Source organism: Colletotrichum acutatum (assembly GCF_030867785.1).
Source record: "Colletotrichum acutatum strain CBS 112980 chromosome Unknown BDZ83scaffold_5, whole genome shotgun sequence".
Lineage (NCBI taxonomy): Eukaryota > Fungi > Ascomycota > Sordariomycetes > Glomerellales > Glomerellaceae > Colletotrichum > Colletotrichum acutatum.
The window spans coordinates 609523-631685 of NW_026848999.1; the positions used below are offsets into that span (position 1 = coordinate 609523).

At 53.0% G+C, this 22163-nt stretch overlaps 4 protein-coding genes across 4 annotated transcripts; all 4 read right to left on the minus strand.

Annotated features, from left to right (window-relative positions):
• Positions 1-2684: 2684 nt before the first annotated feature.
• BDZ83DRAFT_343215 (RlpA-like double-psi beta-barrel-protein domain-containing protein-containing protein) lies at positions 2685-3856 on the minus strand. Its single transcript, XM_060502471.1, has one exon. It carries the CDS (start codon positions 3768-3770, stop codon positions 2808-2810), a length of 963 nt encoding a protein of 320 aa, XP_060370918.1. The 5' UTR covers positions 3771-3856; the 3' UTR covers positions 2685-2807.
• A 3037-nt stretch (positions 3857-6893) lies between these two features.
• BDZ83DRAFT_343211 (FYVE zinc finger-domain-containing protein) lies at positions 6894-9397 on the minus strand. The gene is made up of 3 exons (XM_060502470.1): positions 8316-9397; positions 7876-8266; positions 6894-7822 (listed from the first exon to the last, which is right to left on the minus strand). The coding sequence occupies exons 1-3, from the start codon at positions 9209-9211 to the stop codon at positions 7229-7231; spliced, it is 1881 nt and encodes a 626-aa protein (XP_060370919.1). The 5' UTR covers positions 9212-9397; the 3' UTR covers positions 6894-7228.
• A 1776-nt stretch (positions 9398-11173) lies between these two features.
• BDZ83DRAFT_688830 (Alpha/Beta hydrolase protein) lies at positions 11174-13188 on the minus strand. The gene is made up of 2 exons (XM_060511289.1): positions 12608-13188; positions 11174-12511 (listed from the first exon to the last, which is right to left on the minus strand). Exons 1-2 carry the CDS (start codon positions 12839-12841, stop codon positions 11579-11581), a joined length of 1167 nt encoding a protein of 388 aa, XP_060370920.1. The 5' UTR covers positions 12842-13188; the 3' UTR covers positions 11174-11578.
• Positions 13189-16514: 3326 nt separating this feature from the next.
• Positions 16515-19549, minus strand: BDZ83DRAFT_747183 (uncharacterized protein; the record flags this gene model as incomplete). The annotated part of the gene is made up of 3 exons (XM_060513393.1): positions 16515-17562; positions 17614-17738; positions 17798-19549. The coding sequence occupies 3 exons, from the start codon at positions 19547-19549 to the stop codon at positions 16515-16517; spliced, it is 2925 nt and encodes a 974-aa protein (XP_060370921.1).
• Positions 19550-22163: the final 2614 nt, after the last annotated feature.

The following is a 22163-nucleotide window of genomic DNA, read 5'->3' on the forward strand; positions in this document are numbered from 1 at the left end:
GGGGTGGGCGTGTCAATGGAAGGTGGTGCAAAGTGTACAAGTGCCATGTACAAGTTTAGTTTTTTTGACCAACTAGGACCTAATGCAAGAAAGTGAGTGCAAGTGCAAGTGCGACTGGGACATTACAAGATTACGACTGCAGCTTCAACCGGTTCATGGCACCAAAAAAGCGAGACGAGCAGAGCAGGGGGTGTGGGGGAGTTAACCGTCGGGCAAAGTGCGATGCTAAACCGTAAAGGTACCTCGAGTGCTTGGCTAAGACCCAAGATTTCCAGTAACCACCCCTCCTTTATTTGTCTTTGGATAAAGGTATCTTTTGGTTGAATTCTCGAGCAGAAGAACAATAGCAATGAGGCCTCTCTTGGGGTACTTTGCGAGCTGTCAACTAAGGTAGCTTCCTGGTGTCCATGGCGCAGGAGAAAGAGAGGAGCGGATAACGACGTAATGCTCGCCATTACCTCAGCAGATTTCAGCTGGGGGAAACACTGGGTTGGGCTGTGACTGGTCGCTGAAGTCGGGCGGGGGAGCCGCCTACAGCACCTCAGGGCAGCAATCCCTGTCGAGCCAAACCAGCGGGATTGGCTACTGGAGCTTCAGGACAGGGGTTCTCAGCTTGCTTGGGGACTCGCGAGCTGGGAAAGTGCCAGGTTAGGTGCCTTCCCGGAAAGGTTGCACTTGGAATGGAAGCACCAGAGGGAAGCGGGGGTGGTTTGCCTTACCTAGCTGCAGGGCGCTGGGCAGGGCAGGGCAGGCTTGGGGAAGAGCCGAACATCCAGCTTGGTCAGGGTCGCCGAGACCGAAAGCCCATTCATTCCTCTAGTTCGTCCACCTCCACCACGAATACACACACTACTCGTGCAGAATACCTACGGAGACAGAGTGCGCAACATGCCTGTTTCTCTCTCACCTCACACACTTCGGTTTTAAGATGAAAGGTGCGACACCATTCGTCCGCGCTTACATTCCTCTCTACTGGATCGTGTGCTGATAAACTCAGTCGTCTATAAGGTGTTGCGTTATCCGCTGCGTCGTCTCAAGTCCAGCACCTCTGCGACATGCAATTCAGCAAGTCTGTCCGAACAGACTCCCTACAAGCTCCTTGGCCTACACCGACAGAAGCAAGTCATCGTCACCAGTCGACGCACTGCTAGTACATCCGTTCTTCAGTGGCTCGGTGCCGTTGACCACTTGCTACCTATTTCGCCCGTCCAAATTTCGAGCTTAATCACCTTGAATCAATCGTAAACTCCAACATTCCTTACGAATACCCCTCCAGTCTCGACACCCTCCTCCGCACTCAGTCGTCAGGGTTGCCAGGGAAGTTCGTGGCTGGATGGGGGCCGAGGTCCTGGCACACCAGAGCTCCGCCAACGGTCAAATTGGGCACCTTGACCAACGGTCAAGCTGCCAAACAACGGTCGAATCAGGTCCATCCCAGCTACCCGATCCTTGCCGGCAATCCTTCATCGATCGGACCATGGCGAACCGATGACAGGCTCATGACTGACAGGCCACAATCACACCTATGGATTCACTAAACTCAGTGGTCCGTCACCAACTTGGAGTTACTTACCACGATCTGACGAATGCTCATTTCACCTCCCCATGGCCAGTGTCTTTTGCCGATACAACGATGCGAAACAAGCCATGGTACAATTCATTTCCCAGCGATTCTTACAAAGAAAAGGGAGTTGGAAACCAGTCAAATGCGAGCTACGCAAGCTCAACCAAGTTAGCCACGGCGTATAGCCTCGCCGTTGAGTAACACAGAGCTTGTCGCAACATGCACCAGCAGCATCTGTCCATTTATCGCGCCATGTTCCTGCCTAGGGAATTTAAGACTAAGACACTTATCGCCGCCGTCTTGGCAGGTACCACCCGCTAACCTCGTCTCGAAAGAACGCGTTTTTACTTTTGGGGCATCCTTCATTTCCTCATTTGTGGATTAGAAACTCTATGGAGTACGGACCACGATTGCCGACAACGCGAGAGTCAGAGATTCAGAACAGCAGAGGCTAGGAGGAAAAGAGTTCTGTTCTCCGTATCAATTGAGCTAACCCGCTCTGCTAGCGTTATTGATTGGTCTCAGCTACTTCCAAGACAGGCTCCGTTCCTGGCGATCTCTACCGGTAATCTAATATGCCGGCATCGTTGGACTAAGACTTACACCTCACGGTCATCACCTGAGGTTGGACACTAACAACAGCACTTTTTGATCCACGCGTACATGCGCGAAACGTAACATGCACCCACAAACCAAGGCCTCTTTCTACCAGACACCACGCAGACCCATTCACTCGCACGGCTTTAGTTTCCGATCCTGCAATGAGGAAAGATGCCGTTAGTCGACGGCATGATTGAGATCATCTGAAGAGAACTATTGCTACACTGTCCACATAAATGCTACGCAAACCAACTTGGTGCTTTGAGCTTGCTCAAAAAAACCAATATATCAGGGCGAAGTCATGGGCTAGCCCCGAGCCTTTTTCCGGTCCCAAACCATGCTGTCTAACCCCAAGTCGTCGTCACATGAAAGAAAGAGAGGCCCGATGCGAGCATTGAAGAGAAAAGAGAAGTGAAGAGTTCGCCCAAACAATGAAGGGTTATCGCCCAAAGCGAGTCACGATCGATGCATTCTGTCCCTGCAGCATGCAAAGCACACGGTGCCACAGTAGGCCCATACGCAGACGACAATCCAGAGCAACAGACGCCCAGCCCAGGGAAACGAAAATCTCCGAACCGCGCTCGTCCTCAGACGACAGCCATACTTCAAATGTCCGAGCTCATGAGACTCTTTTGCTCACGACTTAGAAGTTAGATGGCGCCTCCTTTTCGGAGTCGGCGGCGACGCTGACGCTGTTGACAGTGATAGTCTTTCCCGACTCGCTCGTAACGCGAACATCGACGGTCTCGGTTCCGAAACCGCTCGAGTTCTCGAAGAAGTTGTACGGCTGGCGGTTGGTGGCCTGCCAAGTGCTTCCGCCATCCGTGCTAACTTCGAGCTTCGCCACGGGCTCGTTGTGGTTCAGCACTTGCATGGAGAACCAGTTGGCAGAAGTGCCAGTCTTGTTGTGGAGCTTGATCGGCGAAGTGATACCGCACTCAACAAACTCGTACGAAGTCGAAATGATGCCCTCGGAGACGGTTCCGAGCTGCGTGAAGGCATCCTGGAAGAGGTCGAGGTGGCCCTCGTCGCACTCGGGGCACTGGTCTACAACCATGGCTGTGATGCTGTTGCCGTTGGGTCCAGTGACTTTGACGCAAGCACCGCAGTGAGCAGCCGAATCCCAAGCCTGGCCGGAAAATGCAGTGCCGTAAAGGCCGGAGGGGATGGTGTAGGTCGAGAAGGAGCACATGCCGCCAGAGGTGTTACCGCCGTAAAAGGTCGACTTGCCCTGCTTGGTTCCACCACTGCCGATCGGCGTCGAGGATGAGGCCGGGGTGCTGGCACTGCTGCTGCTCGACGATGGGGCAGCCTGCTCCACCACGGTAGCCGAGGCCGATGCGGTTGTTGCGATGACCGATGGCATCTGAACGGGAGTCTCGACGGGGACGGAGCTTTCGACGGAGCTCTCGACGGGGGGTTCGACGGAAGTAGGTTGCACGACCGGCGCCGTCGGGATGGGGGTCATGGTCGGGCCTCCGTAGGTCGGGGTGACGTAGAAGGTGAGGACGGTGGTGCTACGCGGCTTGGCTGAGCAGGACTTGACGGGCTTGGCGAAGGCCATGTGAGCGGCCGAGGCGGCCAACAAGAGAATGGATTGCTTCATTGTGTCGAAGACGGTGGACGTGATAACGATATGTTACGGTGGAGTTCCTAGCCAAGGAGGAACTACTGATGGGATGCAGATTCGATTCGGACAGAGACAAGCTCGGTGTCTTTTCTTTGGATAATGACAGAACAGCAGTCGGCAATATCAACAAGTGAAGGAATGACGGGCCTCAAAGGGGTGCAGCAAGAGATCCAGACCAGCGTGGATAGAGAGAGAAAGGGTCAAGGAAAATCTTCACGCGTACATGGCAGGATATGGCAATCCTTTTGAGGGGAGAACCTGGAGCAGGAGGGCAGGCAACCATAATACCGTTATTATTTTGATTTAATCTTACTCGATCCTGCAGAGGGACGGAAGAAGGACAAGCGCCACCAACAACAAGGAAAAAACAACGCGCGCGAGAGAGTTTTCCTCTTACTGTGCCGCCGCCGCCGTCCATCCTACGGTCCTACCTTACCAACCTGCCTCATAGGGGGTTCATCCTCGCTCCTCAGGGCGGACGTGCGGACCAAACAATGCAGTCCAGAACGCAAAAAGAGGGACCACTCCTCCATGCTCCCGGCGCCGTGGTGCCGTGGGCAGGCATGTGCGCTGCTCCGTGGCGAGAGCGTGGCTCCATCGTCATCTAAAATTGACGGGGGTTGAAACCAGGATATCCAGCGGGGGTGGGAACCCGCGCTGAGGGACCGGACCACGAGGGCCAGAGCCAGCCGGCGGCGTTCTTGCGCGCGAAACAATGCTGTGAAAACCACATCAAGACGAAACGAATTCACGCCAAGAGCCCCGATTACACGACAGTGTCGACTTTCCTTCGAGGGATGTGGACGATCAGAGGGGCTCGGTGACACCAGGCTAGGGCTGAAAGCTGCACCCCGTTTCCCCTTCTATCAAGAATGTGTCAAGAATGGGCTTGAACTGACGTTAGACATGCTCAACTTCAAGCATACGGCGTGCCACAATACCGCTCATGATATAGCCTCCCTCCCCGAATCACCATCTACCCCAAACAACCTACCCGGCCCCTCGTTTTTCTTTCCTTTTCCTTCCCGCATCTTGACAATAATCCGATGAACGTATAAGGAGGGGTGGGGTCGTAGGTTACGGACAGCTGAGTTTCATGAAACATTGTATACCCTTACACAGTAGGTTTTTTGTTACGGATAGTGTTGGTCGGGTTCATCTCATTATTCCGGTTTTTGGCATGCACTGTCCAGTGACGCAGAGTCATTTCTGTCATTTCTAGGGTTTTATGTCTCTGACACAGTTTTACACTGCCTTCCTACAGATACCAACTCGCGTGAGGCGTATCCTTACTGCGCGCATATAAATGCCCGTAAGCAGCGACCACCCCTGGCCGCGAGAGATTAAGAACGCAGTTGAGTTGTTTTTCCCTGCCCCGGGACTTTTGAGCGTTAAAAAATTGGGCAGCAGGTCGGCGAGTTTAATAAGCAAACGAGAAATCAGAGACTGAGCAGAAGATTTTACTCGACAGATTGGGGAAAAGAAATAAGCTCATTATCTGATTTCCGGTGGGTGAATGCAGGTCGGCGACGTGTGTAATTGATTCATCATTAACAGACCCGGTTGGACCTTGCTTGTCCCCAAACTTGCAGGCTTTCCTATCTCTCTCCGTCACCATTGTCCCGGATGGCTTCTTATTTTTCATTCTCTCGAAGACAGATTCTATTCCATTTCCAAGAAGGGGCTCTGAAGATGTAGCATATCTCACACAGCACTAACTACCTGTCTTCCTCCTCCTCGGCAAGGTCGGGTCAATCGGCGAGGGTGGAGCCTAATGGAGCATGGATATGCCCAAAAACCCCGGGGACTCGCAGCAGGGATCCTTTTCCTCGATCGTGCTGCCCTGGCATGTTCTAGATCCTCTCCTCCCCCTCCCCCCCTTTTTCGAAGCCCCTCGTCCTAGAGGTGGGATGTTCCCGCATCTTGGCCAGCTATCTACGCATATCAATACTATGATGCACGAATCCTAATCTAGATCCTCAACTGGGTGAAGAATATTCGAATTCCCTCTAGACTGTTCCCGCCAATTTCCCAGAACATCAATGGCGTGAGCCACGAGGTTACCTACATATCGCAGTGGCCTTCCCATGGCTTGGCTTTTGACGGGAAGGAGGCGGAAGGGGGGCACGGAGGGGAGGGGCCGGCAGACGAAGATCACTCTGCTCAAAACGCGATTTGACGTCGAGCTACAACTAGGAGAACGGTCGAAACGTCCCACGTCGGAACGAGTCCACCAGCACGCTTCTACCGAGACAAAATGGCGTCCGTCGTCTTTCTTCCCCTTGGAGTACGGTACCTATCCGTACAGCTTGCCTGCCGGGCCTGTGGCAGTAGTAGGTAGTGACACAAGTGGGTTGCCATAACCTTGGGAAGGTGTGTCTTACAACACATAAACACGCCTATGTTTCTCTCCTTAAATCCCCACGAAAACTACAACCTCCTCTCTATCAAAGTGAAACGACCGCAGTCAGGTACTGGCTTTTCCAATGGAAGGCGCCAAAGTGGGCGACAGAACGAATCCACCTAACAACATGACAGCCCTTTCTCCTGTCACTCTTTTCCTCTTCACCACTACCCACGTTACCTCTGTCCTAACTATGTACACATTCTACACTTCAAGTACATCACATAGACAGTATACTCCGACAAGTATGAAGAGTAGCTATAGTGCTAATTACGGGAATAATCGAGGCCGCGATAGAGTCGTCGTAGAGGCATCGAGAGAAACTCGGAATAAACAGCAAATCATTCCGTCATCCATCTAGGTCTGAACATACAAACAGCCACATCTACTGGGTCCAATAACCAAGACAGAGTGAGCACTCGGGTGACAGCAGAGAGGCTTCCTTTCAATGGCTAGTGTAGGCGACGCGAGTGAGGAGAAAGTCAAGAATTGAATGTGCCTGGGCGGGCCAAATCGCCACAAGCGAGCATTGCATCTCATTGTTAGAAGCAAACCTAACATATCTATCTAATCTGAGTGGCTGATATCTCCATCGAGGGGAGTGAGAGAGTGACTCTGTGCAACAACACGCCGCCTCCCCTTCTCCCCCTCCGTTTCGCTTCAGAAGTATTTACTGGCAAAAGTATTATACCCTGGCACACTGGCTGACATGTATTTGAAAAAAATAAACGAGGCGCCGTGAGACCATCCAGTCCACAAAAACAAAAGCAAATCAGCCCCGACCATTCTAAATACTCACATCCGCTGACGATGACGACCGCTTCCCGGCATCACCTCATGTTATCTGTTCCCACAGCGTTGTTGCGGCGGACAATAGTGAGATGGGATTCTGGCCGTGAAAACAAAACGAAAGAAAGCAAGCATCGGTAAAAGGAAAGACTTGGTTAAACTGAACGGCCCCTATGCAAACCGAAACGCCGAGAGATCAGAGCCTGCGAGAGGGGAAGTAGTGAACCGACAGCACGAGGTATCAATAGCCAAAACTATCATGCTGATGGACTGGGCACCGTCCAGGATGGTTGATGAACCAAGCTGAGATACAGGATCGATGGAAACGGCAGAGGCACTCCAGACGCGCCATGGGAACCCCCACCTCGAACTCCTCTAAACAGATGGTGCACTCGGCCGAGTCGACACAGTCCTTTTCTGTGGCAACATAAGGGAACATACCAGTCCGGCGAACCGCCAAGGGAGGCGGCGTTCCAATTGGAGGGGTCTCTCCCGTCGGTGTACCGCCGTAAGCGCTGTGTGAAGTGATGCAGGTGTTAATGTGTGTCTCTCGCAGCTGCTCAAAGTTGGGCAGGGTGCGAGAGGGCAGTTCGCGATGGCAGACCGGGCATTCGTCTTCCTCGGCTATTTGGGGCGGCGGGGGCGGCAGTGCGCGATTGTAGTGCGCCGATGAGGACGACGATGGACCAACATCCAGCATAGATCGATAGCGCGATGAGCCTGGATAGCCAGACGAGGAAGACGGGTAGTATGTCGGCGGAGTCCCTGCCATAATCCGACTTCCAGTGGACTGGTAATGTCCGCGAGAGCTCGAGGGCCCGCCGGAGCCGGAGTGCTGCATATGTTAGCATGTAAATTAACGGCATGTGGGCCTGGATTCACTATTACCGTAATGCTTCTAGACCTTGCATATGTCTCCGGGGAGGGACTCGACGTGAAGTAGCCCGAAAAACGCGAGGGAGCCGGGGCGTTGCTGGACATTGTGCTGATGCTGCTTTGCGATCTATAATGTGATCCTCGTGGAGACAGCTGGGAAGGCGAGCCAAGTGGCTGCTGCGGCGGTGTGGTGTTTGGGTCTGGGACGCATGGGTTGCATAGACGAACGCGCTCTCCTCCACCAAGGCTGCTGAAATCTGCATATCCTCCCTCACCGCTGATGAGGGAAGACGGGTATCTCTGGGCCGCCAGCCGCGGTTGTCCTGGCGCTTGAACAATGTACTGGTAAGGAATGGTGATTCTGTGAGGCGAACAGGCGTTACAGACGACTCTTCCACATTTCCTGGAATTTATTAGCAACTACGTCACACAGCCCCTCAACTTGTACATACCTGCAATGATGTTTCCTGACGAATATGCTAAATTGTACGTTGCAAATCGGACAAAGAACAACCTCTGCATCTGGTTGCCAACGCGGGACGACAAACTCGGGAGGACCGCTTCTCTCTCCAGATCCTTGTTGACCGCGCAAAGGAGGCTGAATAGCAGTCGAGGAACTCGCTCGCCTGGGTGGCGGCGGAGGCGGCGACTCGTGAGATCGACTAGATAATAGAGCTGGGCGCAGAGGCAAGTCGTGTGACGATGTGTTTGCCGCTTGCGATGTAACCAAGCTCGATGATCTTTCCGGTGGGACAAACTCTCCGGTCGGCGTTGCAGGCGTTGCAGTCGGTGGGAGAGGTTGAGAAGTCTCTGAAAGTCGAGAGCTTAAGGGGGTTGGCGGTGCCGGTGCGGCTTCCTCGGGATCCTGAGACTCATCAGGCCCTTCAGTATCCCGTGCTGAGGTTGCCTGTGCTGAATCTACTGGTTCTCTTGGTCGCCCCGTATTCGTCTCCTCGGGCCCGGGCGCAAAGCTTGGTGCTGCGACCGGCTCTGGAGTTTCTCCAGGCACGGGAGAATCGCCAGTATGTAGCCTCGCGCTTGATGAACTTTCGGCCCTATCGTCGCCCGTCTGATGCTGCACTGCGGGCTCCTCCTCAGCCTCACTGTCGTTGGCCTCGTCGTCAGAGAGGTGCCTCTCGACTACATGAGTAGGGCAGTCGAAAAAGCGAGAGCACTCCATATCGTGGTAGCGAGACGTCCGCCAGCGACATTGTCCCCGTTCAGAAGAGTCGTCTGAAGCATCACTCCCGATGTGGGAGCTGCCCGATATCGATTCTCCTGCATCGTCGAGCAGGCGGTGATGATCGTCGAGGGAAGCTGGAGCAGCTCCACCATCTGGGCTCGCCATCTTAGATCGTTTGCATCGTCTCCGGCGACTCTATCGGTGTGTACAGTCGCTTTGGTGGTTCTTTTGTCTCGAGATAAAGCTCGTCGTTATAGGTTCCGCATCAATCAGTCAATGTCGCGAGCGAGTCGTGGACAAACGACAGTCAGGCTGTTGGCCAGTGATAAGTCAGCATGACGAAACAAGAGTCAATATCCGAGATGGTGGGGTCGAATGTTACTTGAACTCAGTTAACCAACGGCGGCCGTGTGCATTTGCGCCTCGGGTCTTGTCGTCGGCGAGGCGATTACTATGCAGAATATGCAGGAACCTCCTAGGTGATGGATAGAACAGGAATATTTGGAGGGGCAAGTCGAGGCACACGAGCATGAGCACATGCACCTCTTGGAGCCACCCTACCTGGTAGGGAGGTCCACGGTTGGAGGCTTATCGCGGCCTAGACCATTTTCCCCGTCTTATCGCGCGATTGGCGCCAGCTCTGATATGTGGCGCGGGGAACGACCCATTGTTGCCATTCCAGGCGAACAGGGATCGCCACCGTGGCTGGGGTCTCCCAGCTTAGCTAATTTCCCAACTTCATCAACATTCAACCGTTGCGTTCCATCTTCAGTAGCCCAATACTTTATACTACTTGATACACTTTTAATGCCGTCGTATCTCATATTTCGGACATGACCATGCCGTCACTCGAGCTTGAAGAATTTTGAGACAAGAGCGCGTGCTTTCAATATCGCGGGCCTCGTGGAGCTTATGCGCCTGCTTGCAGAAACCGTTGATAAGCAAAGCTAGTGATACAAGGCTTATTTTCCTAACCCAATATTTACGTCCATGTTATGTTCGTAATCAAGTACTAGCAGTGGTGTGAGAATGGCTGTTTGAAGCGAACGATCGACAATACCAGCTCATGGCGTTGGGCGTTGGCTAATCGACAGAAGTCTACACTTCTGGCATTCCTGATGTCGAAGCTTTACTCTATCTTACTCAAAACTAAGTGCCATCCATACAATAATCCAAAGGCCTTGAGATTAGCGGCTTTAGCGGCTTCAAAGTATCGTAGCCCGGGGCCCATAATCGAAAGCAATGGACATCAATCTGCCAGCTAGTGACCGGATCATGGAAAGTAGGGGCGTCGGAGTATCTGAGGTTGCATTGAAGCTCCGAGGCTGCCTACCTAAGGTGAGTAAGGCAGGCAGCAATATCCCATCTCGAAGCGAAATGCTGGTAGGTCCCATTGAGGGCCACGAGATGGATGGGTTAGAGGGTGTATAGGACACAGATTCGAAGGAAGGAGTGTCTCCCCGGTACAGTGCAAACTTGCTGGGGCCACGTAGCCTGGTGGTTAAACGGGTGATGAATAAACTGGGACGCTGGTTTTTCGTAGGGATAGGGTTCGAACCAACGGCCGAGCTTTTTTGTTGATTTTCTTTGCATCTTCCCTAGGCTAGATGGTATATAGGTCACTGGTTTGAGGGAGTGAGCAATCCTCAGGGGTCAATGGCACTTCCCGGGGCCACGTTGCTGGGTGGTTAAACATGCATGAAAGACAATGGATTTTTCGCAAGTATAGGATTGGTTCAAGGCGTTCGAATCCTGTACTGAGATTTCTTGTCAATTCTTCTTATCAATTGACTTATACTAACTTGGCTTATCTATTTTACAACTTCAATGATGAACATTCTGGCTTCATGGAAATTTCCCAAGTCGAATAGATTCTCCACTTGTATCAACAGTGCAACGATGCGAACTCGAGATTTCGGAAGAAAGCATCGAGTAGACAGAGAACTGCTCCCCTAATATCGTGCGAGGGGGTGATGTTCAGGGTGTACCCGCAAGCGCGACACATTTCTACATCAATCATCGAAACAGTACAGACCCCACACTCGTCAACTGACATACTATGAGTTAGAAGTCCTATGGCATATCTACATGGGCAGAACAGGCATACCCGCGGCAGATTCCAGTCAATCTCTAAACATGTGTACGTCTCATTGCATGTTTTTATCGACCTAAATGCTGCAGGTAAGCCTGTTTGGTTTCTCTACAGGATGCCCTGATGAGACATACCAATAAGCTTCATAGTAGGATCTGACGAACTTCAGGCATGCTACCAGTCAGCGAATAGATGGAGACACCTGCAGGCAAGTACTACGCTATCCTTATACTGTATATACATGGTTCCACACATCCACCACTTCAACATGAATTGGAAGTCAAAAGTCGAAGATGATGCTGCCAATACGCAGTGTTATCCAGAAATAGAAGCAAGCAAATGGTATCGTTTCTAGGAGTCTATCAACAACGCGTCTTATAATCTATCCGCACCCATCTTCGTCTATGGCCCCCTAGCCGTCGTATTCATATCCCTCATCTTCACGACTGCACCTTCATGCCCCAGAAAACATCCAACTCCCGCATGATGTACTCCGTTTTGGTCATGACAAAGTCGTGACCCCCAGGAAGGACCTTCCACGTCACATTCTCGTCGCCGCCCAGCAATGGCAATCCATCCTTGGCATAGTGTTCAACATCAATAACCTCGTCCGTCTTCCCGATAAACACCGCCGTGGTCCCCTTCTTTCTCTGCTCCAGAACCCGCCACGTCTCGTGCTGCCCCGTAAGCGGCGCCCACCGCACACACGACATGAACGCCTTGACGAACCCCTCGTGGTGCGCAACCATCCAGGGAACGTACTCGCGCACTTTCCGTTCGACCTTTTGATCATCCCCGCTGCCGCCGTGGGGCCCAGACACCTCCGCGGCCGCGACGTCAACAACCTTCTCCAGTGGGTCCTCGTCTTCCTCGACAGCGTTAGACCGCTTACTCGCCAACGGCTTCTGCAACCTCTTCCTCGTAACAGCAGCGAGGATGCGCTCAGGCACAAGGCCAGACTGGAACGTAACCTGCGCCAGAACGCCAAAGTTCTCTGCGCGGATGAGACCCGCGGGCGCGAGAAGAACGAGGCTCTTCACGACGTGCGGGAACGACGCCGCAAAGGAGGCGGCGACGGCGCCGCCCAGGGAATAGCCCACGACGCGGACGGCATCGGTGCCGGACCAAGCGAGCGGAGAGGAGGCGAGGGCGAGGAGGACCTGGGTGGTGTACAGGCGGGTGTCGTGGGGCAGGTCGCCGACGCCGTCAGAGAAGCCGCGGCCAAAGAGGTCGAAGAGCATGACGCGGCAGCCGCGGGCGGCGAGGGCGTGGGCGATGGGGCCGAGGGTCATGCAGGAGGTGCTAATGCCGTGGATGAGGACTACTTTTGGCCCAGTGGTTGAGCCCCATTCGTAGACGCGGATGGAGCCGTACTGAGAGGGAGTGTGTTAGTCCTTCACTTAGTGAGGTACTGGGACGCGCATCTTGAGGAGGTGGTGGTGAGCTGGGGCGAAGGGGTGGTATCTTACAGGCGTGTCCACATCTCGGGCGCCGGGAAAGTAGTCTGGGTGATAGGGAAGCTTCTTGACCTCATCGCTTGCGAGCGTGGGAATCTTGGTCTTGAGAGGGTTGGGAATTGCGGTGCCCCAGTTTGGGTAGAGACCGAGTCGCGCAAGAGACAGGAAGGAGAGCGTTGCGACGACGGTCGTAGCTACGATCGCCGCCGTTTTTGGCTCGATAGAGGCGCTGAATAAGGATTCCATAGTGCGGGTAGGTGGTGTGGGAGCGACAAACCCAGGAGTTTGGGCCTTCGTGATGCGGGGTGTTGGTATATACCGGATGCCACGGATCGCAAACGAGTGGGGAGCCTGGTGCACTCTCAACTCTAGACAGATCTCAGCCAGAGAGCCCAAGATGAGTGTTTGTGCCGATCTTGCAGAGTATTACTCCACAAAATAGGAACAATCGTACAAGCAAAGAAGGCTGAGACGGAAAGCCTCTGTGAACCTCGAAAAAGGTGAGATGACGTTGGTGAGGCTGAGCCGAGGACTTGTCGTCGGTGTTCGGTGCCCCGGTGCTGTACGGCGGGAGTCGCGCGTTTGGTGGAAAGATCGGCGTCATTTTTTTTCTCTTTCCTGCGCGAATCAACAAACTACCTAGATCGGCCCGGGGAGGGCCCCCTGGCACTCTGAGCTGGCCCCACAAGGAGTACTCCGCAGCGGCCGGATCCCTATCGCTAGCCCCACGTGGTCCTGTCAAAAGTGGAGACGACGCTCCCGGCTGGCAGGTAACGGTCGGCACGGGATCTGTTCGGTACTCCGTAGAGGCAGAGAGAGATTCCGCCCCGAAGTGGCCGCGTACGTAGTAGAACAGCAAGCGAGCCACCCAACCCTCAGCCTCCGTACTTGACTTTGTGTGCTTCGATTTTCTGATGTATTGGGTTCGGCATGATCTTACTGAGTCTACAGATTCAGTACTTGTTGTGTAGCTCAGGACTGTTAAATCCCATTTTCGGCAACATTGCAGGCGGCTCGGCTCGGAATGTGTAAAAACCACTAGATATTCCGACGATGCGATAAGAATTATAGTCTGCACGCAACTCATATTGAGTATAGCACGATCTTTGAATTTTCAAGCTTCTTGAAGCTCATCTATTCTATCTGCCGGAAATTAAACGAATAGGAAGCTTCGCCGTACTAACCGGTTTTCTCATCACACAAATTGAGTTTTTCTTCTTTTCTCCCTTTGAGCAACAGAAGACCAAGCCATCGCTAGCAATTGCACAAGATACAGTTTTCACTACCTTATCAAATGAGTGATTTCTTTTTTCAAGAACGCGTTAAATTCCCCTGTGCCACAGGTTTCGTCACTCAGCTCGTCAATGTCGACTCAGCAAGGCAAGCCGCACTTCTGATATAGTGCAGCAAGGTCAACTGTGCAAACCGAACCCGAACGTCGGGCCGTATCACGTAGAGTATCATCAAGTCACAAGCCAAGCAGTCCCATCAACAAGGGGGTTATATATAAGGTATTCTGGTATTCTACGACACAACTTTACTCGACGCAAATGCTCCGAAACAGCTGCACCGTTCATACCCCTTGGCGAATGCAACCACCTCCAAAAATAAAGATTGCCAAGGAGGAACCCAAAACCCATCGGGTGGCCAAGGTGAGAGAAATCTTCAGCCGATGCCACTCTGTATTTTCTCACCAACACCTACATCCACACACACTCTCTGTCTTTCTCTCTATTACTTAGTTATGCGAACAGCCTCGTCTCAAGAAAATGAACGGAACACTCGGCTCAGTCCCAATATTAGTAACAGCAAACTCTTCACGCACAAGCCCCGTTCTCAGCATCAGACAATTCCGGTATCCCGCAATTGCAAACCCATTCTCGAACTCGATACAAAGTAACAAACCCCCCCTCATCCGTCTATGCTCGCCCCAGTCGTTCGGCCAGGGGGTGGGAGGAAGGTGTGAGCTAGGTATGAGATGAGAGCTCTAAGCTTTGAGATTTCTTTTGCCCCAGGTACGTGCGGATATTCAAATGTGCGTGCGCAGTATCCGTATCTCGTGCATCTTTGGTTTTCCTAGGGGGTACTCCGTACCATTCGTATGATCATCCCCCATGACGTTCGGGTCGGGTATCGAACCAAGCAAGACCCAGCAATGGGTGTCCTGTTTGCTATGATCTCACAATTCATAATAGGCGAAGCCTCAACCATGGTTCCTCTTTCCCTTCCCTTACCCCGACTCCCTGGGGGCCTGGGCAGAGAGACAAGGGGAGAAAAGCATTCGGTAAGAAATTCCCTTCTTCTACAAAAACCGAAATCTAAGCTCGGGAGGAGGGATGCGAATCGCGATAATAGCCAATGAATGCATTCCCTCCGGTTCGGTTTCGCATTCTCTCATGGAAATGCCTGCCAAGCATGGGTAAAAATAAGAAGACAGAGCGCAGGGTAAGTAGAGTAAGGTACGAAATACGACGTCACAAATGTCAACTTTTACCGGGAAAAAACTCAATTGCGACACAGAAAAAGTGACTACTGACCAGTAACAATCAACGACTCGAGCAAGTGCGCATATCAGCCGCGCATCTTCGCTACAATTCCGCGCTTTCAATTCTTTTTTCCGATTTTAATTGTGAGCCGATGGCGGTTGGGGATATCCTTCCCTCTCCATCTTCCCGCGTCACAATCATCGATACGCTATCCACTCTGCCCAGCGGGAAAACTTGCCTGGTTGATTATACCTACTTAAAAAGTGGCATATATCACAGTCTTCACAGATTAGGGAAACCAAGAATCCATGTCCCGGTATCTTATGACTCGCGGCATATGGGCAGAACCGGAACCGGGATCTAGGTACAGATACCTTACGCAGTACTCCGTACGGGCCAGAGTTTGGAAAAAAAAAAATGGAAAAAAAAAAGGCACGGATAAGGTCGGTTTTTTATGTATCCGTAAAAGGACCAAAGCAAAAGGTTTCCCCTGCGTTGCTTTATATTCTACTCCGTACTACGGAAGAGCTCCCGTGCCGACAGGCAAGCTGGTCTACCATACCCTGCGAGTACAGACTAGAACCTATTACCTTACACAACCTCACCCCTACTCTGGAGTCTTCTGTACTCCGTATGGATACCCCGCGAGGCATAATAACACATCTTCTTTTAAGAAAGAGCCCTATAGGGCGGGAAAAAGGGGGCAGTGCAAGACATTTGCATTTTTGCTTAACGCCAATCTCTGGGTCGGTATTTCCGAAATGATGGATGCGTCCCCCCTACGCTCTTCTATGTCTTGTCGCCATGCCGTAGTACCGTGACTTGGCCCCCAAACGGAGGTGTCCGAGTCGTCGATGCTTGAATACATCCAATTCCACGACTGCAAGTTCGTGGCTGAGCTTGCTGGCCTTGAACACTGAACACTAGACACTGAACATGACATCCATCTTTCTGCAGACCGAATGCAGCATTGAACCACGCTGAACTTCAACATGGTGGGGCTAGTCCGATGGGGAGAAGAGGAGTTTCAAGGCCACCGTGTCGGAAAGGGAACGTCCGTCTGTTCTAGGGGCCTGCGTTAGTCGTCCAAAGTTGAGCTCCTAGTGTTGAGCTTAAATTGCCCATGTTCTAGTCCGGGTGGCAACCGAATACACCATAAATGAGAAGGGACGATAATAGGTAATTCGCCTAGCGCATGGCTAGACATCTTTGGTATTGTAGGCAATATAGATTGATGCGATTCCAAGAACCTTGGCTTTGAGCGCAAGACACCTTCTTTGGAAAGAAGCCGCAGACAGGTAACTTTTTTGATACATGGGTATACAACCGACCGCCGTTTACCTCTAGACGCCTCTTCGTGAAGGTAAAAAAAAAAAAACTTGGTGAAAAAAAATGTCAAAATATGGCTCGTGATAAATAACAACAACAAATCATCATGACATGCCGACTGCCCAAGCAGCATGGCCTAGCTGCTTGATCAGCAGGCACAAATTCTCGACAATGGGCGGGTGAAGATCCGCCGACTCGCGAAAGTTGGCCCGGAGCACTTCCTGGGCCACTTCCATGCACGCCTTGGGATCGTCGAGCGACGCCTCGGTGGCGCCGGCCCTGCTCATGGGTCCTAGGATCACCGGCCGCCCCTGGTTGAAGCCAATGAATCGGTGCACCAGGTTCGACTCGGTGCCGTCCAGAAACACCTTTTCCTGGTCGAACCCTTGCACCGGCGTCTTCCCCGTGCCGCTCGTCTTGGAGACCACCCCGTAGGTCCAGCACGCCAGAGCCGCATGGTGGACGGCGATGGCGTAAAAGTCTTTGAGATGGCCCTGGGGGAACATCTTGGCCTGACGCAGGATCTGGCCTGCGTGCCACAGCGACTGGCGCGCCTCGGCGCTCTGCGACCACTCGCGCAGGTCACCGAATACCCGGCGCGCCTGGTCCTCGCCTTCCTTGCCAGAGAAGAGTTGTAAATCATTAAGGGAGAGATGCAGGTTCATCATGAGAAGATGGAGCACCAGACTCTCCTGCGTCGATAGCATCTCGTGCCAGTCGGAAGTGACCAGCAAGAAGCTCTGCAGGTCTTTGCACAGCTCTGCATGTCTGGAACGTAGTACCTCCTCAGACTTCCCTCCAGAGTTGTTCAGCCAAGTCCGGGTGCGCAAGACGGAACACAGCTGGAGATACTCGAGAATGAGCGCCCAGTAGCCATGCAGGTATATCGAGATTGCAAATTGCAAATCCAATCGCTGGCGGTTCGTCGCCAACAGGCTGATGTCCCGGAAGAGATCACCGATCGAAGGTGGTCGTTTGCTCTGTCCGTTTGTTCGTTCGAGATAGTGCATCTTCCATTCGGCCGCTGTCTTTGCAAACCACAGCTCCTTTGCTTCAGGGAGGGGCAGGGTGAGTTCCGAGTACGACATGGAGGGGTTGGTAAGTGTTGTCATGGAGGTCTGAGCGTCTCGCACGAAGCAGTGGAAAAGTAGTCTAAATGCGTTAGCACAAGGGTATCCCGGACCTTTGGGTCTATAAGCTTACCTCTTCCACGACTCACGCTCGCACCAGGCCCTCCATTTTTTCTCCAAAACTTCGCCTTCGTCCGACATATTGACCTCGACCATGGGGTACGATGCTCGCTGGAATTTGCCGCGATATCTCATCATCTATGCAAAGCATTAGCAACCAGGCTGTGGGAGACGGACAGCTGAAAATAGCTACTTACCGTAATAGGAATCATGAGATGACATTCGGCGATCTCCATCTTGCGTCGGTTCCCGCTCCACAGACCAATGTCTTGGCCCAGGATCAGAGTCTGCACAAGGCCGAGATTTTTGATCGTAGTGTTGGCATCCTCAAACCTTGCCGGGATGGTAACTCGGACCGCTTCCTGAAGAGCAAACCCAAACTTGCGCAAGGTCTGCACCGGAGTGAGGGTAGCCCCAGCTGAAGCTGCCACAGCTAGCCATTCTGGCCACTGGGCGTTCATGGAGAACGAGCCGTGGTGAATCCATTGTGACGTCTGGCAGAAATGTTGCGCCAGGTAGATGTGGATAAGGCTGTCCATCACCTCAAGGGACGGAAAAGAGGATGCGACGCGGCTCATGATGCTGTCGTTCTTGCAGGTTGACAAGACGATTGCCAAGATCTGGTCCCGGCCCGACTGGTCCAGCTTGTCCCTGACGATCCTCGCGTGCTTCTTCCGGCTTTCGGTGAAAACAGCGCTGCTTGTGTCGTCGGACGGTACGGAGAAGTTTGGGTGCTCCAAGTAGCCTGAGTCGAGCTTGTTGGGCGCCCATTGCCACGGTGATTCTGTCCAGACCTTGACAAGCGTTTGACGCATTTGGACCAAGTCGATGGAGTCGTCGGTCCGAGGCGTGAAGCTTTGGTTGGATCCGGTGTTTCCCATGCCGTCCATGTTCCAATGATCCAGAAGGCCAAAGTCCACTTCGTTCAGTTCGAGATTCGAGTTGTCGCAAAAGTCCAGGACAGCTAGACCCTGTGCCTCCGCCATGCGCGATGCTTCCATCTCCCCTGTGTAGATGACATTTTGGAGAAAGTCTGAGAAAGGCAAGGTCATGTCGACACCTTGCTGGTTTCCGATTTCGTAGTTGACAGGCATGCCGGAGGCGTTGACTTGTTGCATGGCATTTTCTGTTGTTGGTATGCGGCCTGATTCCGACTTGATGGTATGAGCAGGCCCCAGCTGGCCACTGTCGTCTCTGGGCGGCAGCATTGCATGTTGAGGGTTCTGTTGGTAGGCGGTTGAGGGGCTGCTGTCATAGGCAGATTGTGAAGGAGATGTGGCAAGAGACCCGGGCGTTGATGTTGTCTGGTGCGGGTTTCCCGAGAGATGGAGCAGATGCATGGCCGCAGCTGAGCCGGCTTCAGTAGACGAGTACTCGCAGTTTAGGTTGCGATTCCGACAACGGGTGCATGGCTTTTGCTCCTCGCACTTAACGCGAGCCGTAGCACAAGGTCTGCAGGCGTGAGAGACACGGCCAGCACCGGGTGAAGTATCGGTGCGACGTCTCTTTTTGTTGGGGTCATTGTCGTTCTCGTGATTGGTGACATGCCGCTTGAGGAGATCTTGGCGCGCAAAGGCTTTGCCGCATATCTGACACGCGAATCGCTTTCCAAGAGTATGCGTCTGGATGTGACGGGCGAGGTGCTCAGGTCGAGAATACCGCCGTTGGCAGTGAGCACACTGGTACAGACTGGCGGTAGCGGCGTGGCTCTGGGTGCCGCCCGGTGTGGATGTGGGATAGGGAGATTGAGCTGTTGGCACAGGTGAAGGAGAGACGGATTGTGAGGGACCATTGGGGTTGTATGAAGGTGCCGCCGAGACGACTATTGTGGCATTCGGAGAAGGACCGGAGGCGAGGGGGTTGGTGTTACTGTTGGAAGCAGAAACCCGCTGGTCATCGGTACCAACGCCCCGGGTTGGCATCATGTTGTGGTGACCACCGTCCATCATGGTGTTGTGTTAGTGAAGGTCGGGGCGGGTCCGGCAATCGGCCGTGAAAAGGCCAACGGCGCCGGACGGAGCGGTGGTAAACCGTAAGCGGTCGGAAGAAGATGGTTGGCTGCTATCGGCAGCGCGCGACGGCTGTGTCGGCAAGCTGGACGGAAGGTAGGGGGAAAAAGAATGTTGTGAAGGCAAAAAAGTTTTGCAAACCTGGCCTCAGGAAGGATAGATCCGATGTGGGAGGTTGTCGGGAGAGGGAGATAAAAAGGAAATATGAGCCAAGGGCGGCGGACCAGGTGCAGAAGGCTTGCTTAGGTTGAGAGCTTTGGTGCGGTACGTTGTGGTGCTGTCTGGTGCTTCGAGTGTGCTGGTGCTGGTGCTGGTGCTGGTGCTGGTGGCCAGTGTGGGTGCAAGCCAAATAATAACTTAAGTTAGAGCGAAAGCATGCGGCTGCAGCCAAGAACTTGTGTCGTCTTTTCTTGGGAACGTTGAGGACTTTAGCTTAAACCTGACTTGTCTTGTTGCCGAGAGTCTTGATTTGACTTGAGGTAAGTTGAGACTTAAGTTGAGCTCGGGGAGAAGCCGTAGTAGTAGTAGAACAAGCACAAGTAAGGTAGTGGTAGTTAATCGTAGCCAAGCCAAGGCCCAAGTCAAACTAAAGTAAAAGCAAGGTCATGTAAGGTACAGGAACGCGTATAGATAGCGGTAGAGGTACCTTCATGTGAGGTAATGGAGACAAGGTTGGGTTGGCCCTTGGGGCAAGGGGAAAGAATAGCCTGGTGGACGGTGGACTGTGAACTGTGGGACATGGAAGCTGCTGCTGCTCACTCAGGCTGTGAGCGGGACGGCTCCTCTAAAAAAGACAAGGTACGTACTCGTAAGGTAGGTACAAGTAGGGTGAGGTAGGGTAGGTACTTGTCCGTCGAAATAAGCCTGGTTGTATCCGTAAAAGCCCAGTTGCTGGAGCGTCTGTGAGGCGCATTGAGCACGCAGACGTGAATGGGAAGCTGTGGCCGTGGATGTTGGGGGCGGCGCTATGCAGGAGAGTAGGTACTCCGTAGGGTACGGTGCACTCCGTTCGTAACTTCGTACCAGCTGCGGTTCTCAAGCGGGACGAAAAAAGAAGACCAACCTGGAGACCTCATGGACCTGGTGGACGTGGTAAGGTGCCGCGTCAGTTCAATCACGGTACTATTCGTGGTATTATTTCAACGCCACATTGTAGTACGTCGGCCGCTGGTGATGAGTATATTGGCTTGACGGGCCAAACACGTCTAATGCGAGGGCCGCCCTAGAGGAACCAAAGACAGCGATCGGGGGTGGCCTCGTCATCCTCTGGCCGGCGCTGGACCTCAAAGGGGAAAGGCTCGAACTGCCAGAGCTTCGAAACCCAAAACTCGGGCGTTGGTTGCATTTGGTGGAACGACCAGGTCTGGAGTTATGCAGGGCGACTGGAGAATGAGACCCAGACCTAGATCCCGGCCGAGGCGACGCGCAAGGGTCCATTGACGGCCGAGCACTGAGACGACGACGTCGCGGCTTTTCCGCGAAGACGGTAGGTGCTAGCTACCGAGTAAGAAGGTGTCTTGAGCTGATGCTGCCAATGATCATTCAGAGACTCAGAGGTGTAGCTGCTGTAAAACAAGAGTCCGGCCTGACCTCGACTAGACTATTGTAGTATCCGGGCCGTTGCATGAGTACCGGTATGTGTGCGTGTGCGTGTTCAACAAGTGTTGTGACCATGCCTTAAGAGATCCGAAGAAGCTCCCCCTGTCCTGTTGTGTTCTGCTTTGGTCTCTGGCATCGACGACAACATCAGCCGGCAGATGGCATCGCAATAAGTCGGATGGATAAACCTGGAGTATCCAGGACACACACATACGGATACATACACCACCTAAAGCCCATGATGAAGCAGTCTGAGGCTGAGAATAACGGGCAACATCATCAGACGATGCTAGCCGATGCTTCACAATACTCCGTTGTTGAAGAGGGCGAGGCTTCTTGGTGTATGTATGTAATTGTGGGCCAGCATGTCTGTCCCGCACGCGCACGCGTCTCTCCAGAGAAAGATCCCGAGCCGACAAAGTCAGCCCGTCTAGTGGATAACGTAGGTAAGCAGATGGAGCCATTCATATGGAAGCAATCGGACATCCTGGCAGTCGCTCGAAACAGTTGATGGACATGTTGCCAATGCTGGCCACGACCCCCGTTGACCAAAGTCCCGATGCGAATTGGTTTGAGACGGGCAGAGGGCATGATATCCGTATGCTGTATTGCCATTTCCAGTCCTGGTCTCTTTATCCATCTCTGGACCTCGTGGGCGGCCTTATTCGGAGCACTCCGGCTGTCCCTATTTTTTCTTTCTTTCTTTTTTCCCTCAAAGGCAATCGATGTCCAAGATCTTGGTAGGGGCGAGTCATCGATTTGCGCTGCCGATCGGGTCGGCTCAAACACTGGACAGAAAGTCAATTGACCTCGTTCATTATGACTCGCGACGAACGTGACGAAATGCCTTGCCGGCTTGGCCAGGCAAGACTGCGGTGGTCTTTTTGCCTATTCACAGTGACAACTGACTTGACGGGATGGACCGGATTCACCGCTGCACAGGATGAGATCGCAA